The sequence below is a fragment of the Mastomys coucha genome, unplaced genomic scaffold, assembly GCF_008632895.1.
Source record: "Mastomys coucha isolate ucsf_1 unplaced genomic scaffold, UCSF_Mcou_1 pScaffold5, whole genome shotgun sequence".
NCBI classification, from domain to species: Eukaryota; Metazoa; Chordata; class Mammalia; order Rodentia; family Muridae; genus Mastomys; species Mastomys coucha.
This window is the reverse complement of record NW_022196911.1, coordinates 86,195,024-86,205,574: the sequence shown is the minus strand read 5'-3', so window position 1 is coordinate 86,205,574 and position 10,551 is coordinate 86,195,024. Positions and strand designations below refer to the sequence as shown.

The following is a 10,551-nucleotide window of genomic DNA, read 5'->3' as shown; positions in this document are numbered from 1 at the left end:
TTACTGTAGTAAAGTCTACATCACTGAGCCATACCCACAGTCCTCTAGCTGCTTCTACACTGTCAGTTGCTGTAGGCTTTACTTACTCTTGCCATCTGAAGATACATGTTTACATCACTAATTTTAAAACTTTCTTCTTTTTAATAGTGTTACTCCGAGTTCTTCAAAGAAACAGAAACATGGGAGCCGAGGAAGCCTTGGAGTGAATGTGTATTCCCACAGGCACAAGCATGTAGAGGACGCCAGTGCCTCAGACTTGAGAGATGGCAAGGCATCCCTCTGCTCCAAATACCAACACCTGACCTATAGGAGTGTGCGAAAACAAGCACCTGCAGCATCTTTCTCACAGACGACTGTACTCTGAGAAAGCTCCCCTGTGAGACCTCCCAAGGCTAGCTGATGCCTCCTACTCATGCTTGTACGTAGTAATCTCCCTCAGGTTTTAGGTTGCATCATTGGTGTCCCTCCGTCAGAATGAGCACAACTTACCTGATCCCAGATTTTCTGTACATGTGTTTGTTCTTTCTCCATTCTCTTATCACCCTAGTCAGGGTTCCAGACTAACCTGTGCAAGGCTAGGTGCAGAGTCAGTAGGATGGATGTGTATGTCTGCATGCAGCACAAGGGGTGTGTGTGTGTGTGTGTGTGTGTGTGTGTATACTAATAGATTTTAAGGCACTGACTTGTGAATTCCTCAGGTGTGTGTGTGTGTGTGTGTGTGTGTGTGTACTAATAGATTTTAAGGCACTGACTTGTGAATTCCTCAGGGGTCTGGCAGACAGTGGTCCAGGTAACGCTGCTACTGCAGCTGACATCCAGAAGCTGGGAAGGACCCTTGCAAGGAGGGCCTCGGTCTTTTTATCTTAAGGCCCTCAGGTGACTGGTTGAGGCCCACCCACATACAGGGCTATACTCTGTGTCTGCTGAACTGAACTCGAACATTACTGAAGAAGGACCTTCAGAACAATCAGGCTGTTAATGGGCAAACATCTAGGTACCTCGGCCTAGTCAGGATGATTCATCGAAGCAACCTGCACCCTCACAGAGGCGTCTAAAGCACCGCACCTCTTTCTCAACACCGCTTGGGCTGCAGCCCACAAACGATCAGGTTGCATATTCATTACTAGTCACTTCAAAGATGGCAAGAGTTTGTAGAGAAGTGTGCCATGTAATCTTTAAACACCTGGGAAGTCTCTATCTTTTTTTGTGGAATGGTTCTAATTCTTTAGCACCAAAGATTGCTTTATTGTCTGGGTATATTGTCTATTTTCATCAGGAGGTTTTGTATACTGACCTATTCGCAGGTGGGGCCTTGTGGGAGGAAGTAGGTTGATGGGGGAACACCTCTCAAGGGCTTAGCTTGTCCCTGGCGCTTTCTTGGCTACCTCTCTGTCTGAGGTACTCCACCCTGCTTCACCTTGTGCTCTCTCCACAGTGCGCCTCCCCATGTAAGAGCCCACAACGAGTAGTCAAGTAACTACAGGCGAAAGCCTCTAACACTATGAGACAAAATTAATCCTTTCTCCGTTTCTTTTTTTTTTCTTTTGTGTTTTGTTGTTGTTGGGGTTTTTTGTTTGTTTGTTTGTTTGTTTTGCTTTGTTTGCTTTTTGAATTCTTTTTTTGTCACGGTGATAAAAAGCAACTAAGACACAGGGGCGGAGAAACTCTGTCCTTAAAGTAACCCTGGTCACCGGAAAGCCAGAGCTCTTTGATATCCAATGTGGCTTTACCTTGTGCGAGGGTGGGCCCTCCACTATTCCCCTGAAGTCAGTGCTTCTGGAATCCCTGTCTAGCTCCTCACCTTCCAACGGTTATTCTCAGTGAGGGCTTCCAGAATTTTGCCCTGCACAAATCCAGCTCGATGCTTGGCCAAGCATATTCCTTCGTAGATTCCTGCAGGCTGTCTCAGCAGCTCTCTCCTCCCTAGGTCCCTGGCCCATCAACTGTCCCACGTCTGATTTCTAGGAAGACAGCTGTTCTCTGTGCTCTCTTTTAATTGCTATTTGGAAAGTCTACAGGAAAACGCTGGGGGAGGCGGTAGAACCCACAGCTCAGCTTTTGGGCTCTCTTCCTTCAAGCATCACTTTCCTGCACTATCTGTGCTTGAGGTTGGAAAAGCCAGTGCCTTTAATTCTTTATCGACTTCTATAGCTCTTTGTGGCAGAAGGGTGAAGTCCGGGATCCGAGACTCACCTCTCAGCATTCACTCTTACATAACCCTTTTGATCTGGACTCTGTCTGGATCCCCAGATTATCATCAGCTCTCCAAAGACGGTGGTGCCCTCCCAGGCATCCTGTATCCTCTGGTGGTAACACCTGCCTCACTCTGATGGCTTCCTGCTTTCTGCTTGTCTTTCTGAATCAGCATACCTATCACCTATTTCAGTCCTTCAACTTCATGTTCCCATAGCAACCTGACTTGTTCCTCCCCCACCCCACAGCCTCTGCCATCAGGGACCTTATAAAACTTTATTACAGTCTCCTATTGAACAGAAACTCTGCCTATCTGTTGGACCCTAAGTTCTATGGCAGCAGTGTGTGAATTACTCTGCTCCATTTTCAAGAACATTAGTCACTGGCTATTATAGCACCTAGGAAAAGGCCGATTACAGATTCGAGCTAGTAAAAATACTGGATAAACCTGCTTTTATGACAGCCAGAGGGAATTGACTTGAAACCCTGCTCTAATAATTAGTAACCAATCCACATAGACTTTGCTATTATGGCTCTGGCTGTCCTGAACTGCCCTCTAACGATGCGATAGCCTTGGCCCACTTTTCTCACTTCAGTCACACGCCTGCCTCCCTCTTCTCATCCTTCTCTGTCTGCTGTCTTTGCCAAGTGAACCATATATATCTATGTATACGCACACATAGACATTAATATATGCATTTATCTGTGCAGTGGTGCTAGGTAATTACTAAAACTACCATCAAATTCATATCTCAAGGAAATACAAATTTTTGACATTTTCACAAGCAATGTTTTCTGAAAACTCAGAACCAGGTTTTAGCTCCAAGGGGCACTCTTCTGAGGAGGGCTGGCCCTGGGGAGTGGGAGGGGAGGAAGGCCCTGGGGAGTTGGAGATGGGTCCTGAGGAGAGGAAGACAGGCCCTGGGAAGTGGGGGGGGGGGCAGTGGGCAAGCACTAGGGGGTGGAATTACATTCTCACATTGTATGTAGAAACTCAGTAATGAAATCTCAGGTACAACTCTGACTCTGTACAACTGAGAATAAAGAAATGAGTTAAAACTAAATAAGTTTCAGTTCTTTAATTAGTACAGTGGCTATTGGCCAGTGCTGAACACAAGACACTGGAGAAAGTAAGCCAGTGGCCAGCAGAGCTGGATGAGACTGTAACGTACAGTTGTTGACACAAAGTGACAGATGTACATGGATTTCTACCTGGTAATTCAACTGGAAAGAGAACTTAAAACACACCGTACGCAAGGATCCACTAAAGATAATATAACACGTTTTTACTGGAGTTCCCAAGTTATTCTCAAGCAAAGTTAAAAGTAAAATAACATTTTTTTTTTAAAAAGCGACTTTCTTTTCTTAGAGAGATAATACTACTTTAAAGCAAACGGAAAAAAAAAATGAAGTAAAAGAAATTGAAAACCCCAGAGCAGGAAGCTGGGGCAAAGGCTGCGCTTTTCTATCTGGCCTCAAACTTAGTTTTCCCTCCTCAGCTGGTGGGGACCATATGATGGGCCACCACAACCTTCAAAGATCCCTCTAATCTTAAGATTTTATGTCAGTAATTCATGTTCTCTTCACCATAACAGTTCTCCAAATAGCCTCTTCCAGAGATTCAGGCTTAAACAGCCCCATTCATGAACCTGAAACAGCTACTTCTAGTCTTCTAGATGTATCTCTGAAAGAAGATGGATGAGACAGTGTATGGAAGGGGGGTGCGGCAGAACTAGACCCATCATCCAAAAAAAAAAAATGTACAGAACAAACCCGATATATACACAGCTTTGCCAAGCCTTGAGGGTAGCTAGTGTAACTCAGCCACATTCATCTTTGTATGCTTCTCTCTCTCAAGTCTATAGTTAATGGATATATATCACAGCTCCAAAAGGAAAAACTGAACATGCATCATTACATAAGAGTATCAGGGATTTAGGAAGGAAGTAACAAAAATTCTAAAGCCATGTCTCACCATTGATGTCACCACCAAGGCTGGAGAAAATCCCATCGTGAGATAGAAGAAGAGTTCAACCACTTTATACCTGCAGGGACACAAATGGTTAGACACACACCCAGGGGCTGCTTAGACCATGCACATGCCAGCTTCCCTTTTCTTTATTTTGAAAGAGAAATATAAGCTTTTAGACTACTCAAAGGAGATGCATTTCCCAGTAGGAGACCACCAAGCCTCTCCCTAACATACCAAACTGAGTAACAATGAGGTAAAGTTTCTCTTAGGATGAACAAGGCAGAAATTGACCCAGGGTGCCTAGAACAGGTTTTCTGTCAAAGATAGTTGTAATCTAGCCCAGTACACTATTTTTCCTTTGCCTGTCTTTCTTGGGTTGGCCCATCACCAGTTCCATCCAGAGCTAAAAGGATCTTGAAAGGGTGAGGGGAGGCAAAACACTGCTGTCTTCAGGGGTGGGCAGCAGCCAGAGCACAGGGTGCGTTTTCCGTTTGTCTCTTCATTTTCTGTGCATATTTCCTGTCTCACCGCCCCCCCCCCCATCTGAGAACTTTAGCCCTAGTGGAGGAAGAATGGGCTGCAGACCTTGGCTTATCAGAAAGGTCTGTCTTTCCTTGCTATGCTACCTGGAGCCTAGAACCCAGAAGCCTGCACCCAAGAAGAGCATGTGCCTCTAGACTGATAGGCTTGATATTCCATAATACACTTAGCATTCGTTACATTCAAAGGGTAGCTGGAGTCAGGTGTCTACGAGAAGCTTCGGGATCAATATGTCTATTGGTGTTCTCTTTGTTCAGATCCTGTTTAGGCAGCTATGTTGGTGAACTTCACTGGTGCAGCTTCTAACTCTCTCGGGAGACAATCTCATAGCAAAGTTGATTTTCTTCCGGCTCTCAGGTTTGTAATTTTTACACCTACAGCTGAAGACGATGACCTTGAAGGTCTCCTCTGGACCTAAATGGTACACTTCAATATGCTTTTGTTTATACTGACACTTTGTTCATGCTCGCACTTTTGACTATAGCATTGAATGAGCGGGGGAAGCTATGTCCAGCGCTAGCTTCTTTCCTCAAACACCCTCCAGATTTCTATCTAGGTGAGTACTGTACTGTGACACTTAACATCGGTAACCCCTCATCTCCATGGAAACTGGAAGAGGGCTAGTTTCCACTTATGATGTCTGTGAAACAGACAGGGGCTAGCTTGCCTCTGGTTAAGAAAAAAAAAGGTCCCTACAGCTCTAAAATGTCCCTCCACCTCATCGTGACACATTTATGCCTTCCCACCCCAGCCTGTCTAGCAGTCGTGAATTCCAAATGGCATTAATGATTTACTAAAAAGCAATACATTTCCTTTTTATATATTTCTACTATTGTGAAACTCTGGCACAAAGGAAACTGCACTCTACCACAGGAATAATTTAGGCGGTTGATTGTTGAACGATCGAACGGAAGTGAATCTTTCTCTTACTTTTCATGGTAGAGAAATACATAAATGGTTCCCCCAGCTGCCATGAGCCAGATAAACCAACGCATGTGAGATGCCAGGGGTCCAAGTTCACGGAGATTTAACCTATAAATGCAAATGACAATAAAGGCATAAATGACAGGAACTGGGAGCCTATGCTCTCCTAGTGATAGCAAACAACAAAATGCCAGAAAGATACGGCTTCAACCTAGCAAAGAGGCCTTTTGCCAAGTCTGGGTGAAACTAATCATTCAAGGAAAAGACTGTTGGTAGAATTTTAGTATTCAGAATTACACATGATTTAAAAATAGCACCAGCTAAAAACAGACATGTCAGTATGCCTATCAAGCCTGGCTGTCCCTAGCAGGGACACACTGCAGTAAAGGCTACTGGCAGTTTTATTTCTGACTACACATTTGGGATGCTGATGAAGCTTATTGAGAGCCCATAATAAACTCCTGAACCAGGATCACATACCCACAAGCAGACACCTAATATACATGTCCCCTTTAGCAACCTCTCTGCCAAAACAGAACATGAGAACTCCTTCAGCATGTGCTAGGGGACATCACAGTTCACATACCACAACGTCATGTGCCCTGGTATATTAAAAACAAAGACAAAAAAGAAACGTTCAGTTTGGCTAGAACTATAAAACTAATATTTTCCCAAAGCAAAATTAACTATGGACATACCTAAAATTACCTGGGAACAGACTGCCTACTCTACGTGTGATTCTTGAATTCAAACTTTTTTTTTTTTTTTTTACATATTTACCCACTTTAAATTGCTTCACAAAAGCTTTTAAGCATGCTTGCTCGTATATGAATCAGACCTATAATTTAGTGAGAGGTACTGGAGAGGCCTTGGACTTTTTTTTTATTCAAACAGATAATTACATTTCTTTTGAGTGACTGAGTCTGCATGAGCCAGATTCTAGAGGCTGTTTCTATTGACTACCGCCTGGATGGTTCAATGAAAAGTTCTGAGTATTTAAATCTGGGCCAGGTCTAGAGGAAAAACTATAGTTTCTTTAGTCTTGGCTTTTAAAGCAATGAGAGGCTGCATGCGATCTATGACAGAAGGGCAGTGAGATCAAGGCAACTGCACAGGAGACTACTTTACTTTAGTTACTTTAAGTGGTTAACTAGTTGGGTTAGTTAGGAGAAGTGAGAAATGTGTGGACAGATAGTAGCTACTGGGCTCTTGAGTGGGGAGAAACAAATGGTATACATTTCAAAAGAACACTTGCTTTTCTTCATATGCGTTTACAGCATTTCTATTCACCAAATTCAATCATCACATATTCTGAAAAGCAGCAGAGATATATGGAAAGGAGATGGAGTAGGGAAAGCCTGCTAGCTACACCCAAGTCCACAGAACCTCCTCTAAAGTAATCTCATGCAGACAGTCCTTCCAAGGCGTGAGTAATGTAACCAAGTAAACCAAACTGGGGTTGGGGATGCAAGTACGCACTGTGGGAGGGCAGAGTGCACGCAGGAGGACGTCGGGGAGGGGTGGAGAGGAAGGGAGGAAAGGAGTGAGGGTCTCTATCTTAATTAAAGATGCTTTTCCAAGTACAAGGTTGCCATCTTACCATGGGGCGTAGGAGGCAGCGATGAAGAAGTAGATGACCATCCGATCGCACATGTGGAAACAATGCTCCACTGTTCTGTTGGGGGGAAGAGAAGAGGGCAAGGGAACTCATCAAAACCTTCAGACAGGAAGTATGGGCTACAATCACTAGGCCTGCTTCACTTCCCCAGGGCATCCATAGCTCGCCCTTCAAAGCCATAGCTCTTCTTTTTAATGACAGGAAGCCACAGGAAAAGCTTTGTATTTTTAGGTCCTATACATAACCGGACATGGGATGGGGGAGCCCCACAACAGTCAGGTGATAGGAGTCTTTGCTGATGTTTTCCTTTTCTTTTGGAAGATGAAATTCTGAGGGTAGGCTGCTGCTGGGTTCCTACTACAGTACATGGCTCAGTCCTAATGCCCAGCTAGCATGCCCTGAAAACCCTCTTTGCTTTACACTCATGTTTTGACCATTTCATATTCATACATAACACATTGTGTTATAGTCACCCCTCCACAATCTTTTACCATCCCCATCCTTGTACCACAGTGGTACCCGACTAATGCTAAGACCTAATGCTAAGACCATTTAATACAGCTAGTTCTTCACGTTGTGGTGACCTCCAATCATAAAATTATTTTGTTGCTACTTCTGCTAATGTTATGAATCATAATGTAAATAATCTGATATGCAACCCCATGGAAAAGGGCTGTACAACCCCTTAAGGGGTCGAGACCCAGAGGTTGAGAACCATGGCTCTACCAGGTCCCCATCCCATTTTGAAGACTTCTGTTTGATGAGTTCACATTCTTGGTTTTTATTCACACATCTTAAGCAAGCCTTCACTTTAAACATGCCAGGCTAGACAGTAAGTGGTAAAAAGGGGAAATCGGTAGTTCAGGGCCAGCAGCAGCATACATAAATATGGCATCTTTGCTGTGAAAGGATGGCGACTGCATTTTAGAACTGGTCCAAAATCAAAGTCAGAAAGTGTTAGTATAAAATCCGACCCACTGAGTTTGACTCACAAAATGCATGCTAAAGAGTCTGTGCTTTACTGAGGTTATTTAAAATTATAAATGCAGGCGGCTGGAGAGCTGGGTCAGCAGTTAAGCAGTGCTTAGTGCTCTTCCAAAGGACTTGTATTTGGTTCCCAGCACCCATGTCAGGCAGCTAACACCCATCTGTAACGCCAGCTTCAGAGAATCTGATGTCCTCTTCTGATCTACACACACACACACACACACACACACACACACACACACACACACACACAGCATACATTTACACAGATGCACATAGAAATTAATAGTTTAAAACAGGAATAAATGAATAAAGGTGTAAATACAGATGACTGTCAGCTATGTAGCTGAGGCTAGGCTTGAACTCCTGATCCTCTTGCCTCCGTATCTCAGTGTTGGGATTACAGGCAGGTGCCCTCTGCCCAGCTCCACAGTGCTGTTCTGAATCTAGTTTTGGTTTCCAGGATATGAACGCTGCCATTTTGACACTGCCTCACTATACACGTATGCTGTTGGCCAAGCAGACTGACAGGGTCATGAGAACAAATAAGTAAAAAATCAGATCTGTGCGGAAGAACGGTACGGAAGCTACAGTTTAGTCTGTGATCACTTGGTTACAGGTCTAAAGAAGCAAATAGCCAATCAAACCACCACGTCTAAGAATCACCTGGGAATAAGAGTCTTGCACAGACTCTCGGGTGCAAGACTCAAGGAGCTGAGGAAACAGGAGGGAGAAAGGGAAGAAGTTAATTTCTTGTTTTGAACCCCTGAGGTAATTTTGATTCCCAGCAAGGCTTGAGGGCTTTCTGACTCTGCGTTCTAGACAGGGCTAGGCAGATAGTCAAACCCAGGATCTTACCAGTGATCTGCCACCAGCTTGTCCTTGTGGCACACGCCTGTGGTCCCAGCTCCTGAAGCTGAGATGATATTAATCATCTGGGAGATACAATGGGTCCAAGACTATGCTAAAGCCAGACTTGTTCTCGAAATAAAAAAGCAGAAAGAGGTCTGAGGATGTAGCTCAGTGGCAGAACACTTGCCTGGCGTACATGAAATCCTAGAGGTAGTCCCCGATACCACTTTCTCATAAGATGAAAACACTCTGGAAGCCACCTCTCTGGTCACACTGTCTCATAAAAGGGGAACCAACCTGAGCACACAGAACATTAAATGTGGCAGTGCCAGCTACGTTCTCAAGATCCTGCCCAGCGCATAGTCAGAAACCAGGACTTTGCTTCTCTCTCCTAATTCTGGCTTTGTTTTAAAAAATGGCATTTAAAAAAAATGGTGTGATTTGAGCTGGACATAGGTCTCCCCACGCATATAAGATGTGCAGCCCAGTCTTCATGTGGGTTCTGAACAACTGGAACGGGGGCTATCCCAAAAGCTGTTGCCTGTACGTGGGACATGTTCTATTAGCCGCCTTGTGTGTCCTCAATGGGAGAGGAAGCACCTAGCCTCGAAGATACTTAAAGTGCAAGGGTAGGGTGGGGGATACCTGGAGAAGGGGGCTACCCATTCAGAGGAGAAGGGGAGAGGAGATGGGGGAAGGATTGTGGGAAGGGGAGAACCAGGAGTGGGATGTAAAGTGAATAAGTAAAGAAGATTACATTAAACGTAAAGAAAAATGGTTCGATTGAAGGTTGAGCAAGGGAAAAAAAATAAACGACTCGTGGCTTGTGATTCTAGCAATACTCTTTCACAGTTCAAGAGAATCTAGTCTTTATTACACTTTCATCTCCAGCTTCTGCCAGGGAGGCCACAAATACTGAAGTAGGCATCTAAAACTCTTTATTGATTCAGAAATCTAGACATCAGAGCCAAGTGTGCTAAGACAACCACAACTGTCAGGCCACGCCAAGAAGATAATGAAGTGTTCTCCTCCCAGACAGACCTCTGGGTCCTGTGACTGAGTGTCCTGAGAAGCCAGCACAGGTGCTTTGGTGAATCTCCTGTGCGTGTACCTCAGATCACTCTGGTGGTTCTACACTGTGGTTTTATTTTAATCCTAGGGAACTGTCACCTTATAGGAAAGGGTGGCAGAATGCAAGCTTCAGGCAGTACTGTAAAGGCTACAGTAAAAAATAGGGACAAGAGCCCTCTCGCAAAGCTTGCCTCCCTGCTAGTGACTTTTTTTTTCCTGCCTTTTTTGTTTTGTTGAGACAGAATCTCACTCTGCAGTTCACTGAACTTACTCTGTAATCTAAGGTGGCCTCAAACCCATGACAATCCTCGTGTCTCAGGCTCCCAAGGACTGGGATTATGAGTGAGTGCCATCATGCTTGGGACTTTTGCTTTGATAATTTATGAATTCTTTT

At 44.4% G+C, this 10,551-nt stretch overlaps 1 protein-coding gene across 1 annotated transcript in view; it reads right to left on the bottom strand.

Moving 5' to 3' along the window:
• Positions 1-10,551, bottom strand: part of Mmd (monocyte to macrophage differentiation associated) — a 29,400-nt gene that overhangs the window by 7,343 nt on the left and 11,506 nt on the right. Inside the window, exons 4-6 of the mRNA XM_031351273.1 lie at positions 7,230-7,304; positions 5,636-5,737; positions 4,169-4,238 (exon numbers count right to left, since the gene is read on the bottom strand). Coding sequence (XP_031207133.1) covers positions 4,169-4,238; positions 5,636-5,737; positions 7,230-7,304 — 247 coding nt within the window. The remainder of the gene's footprint in view (positions 1-4,168; positions 4,239-5,635; positions 5,738-7,229; positions 7,305-10,551) is intronic.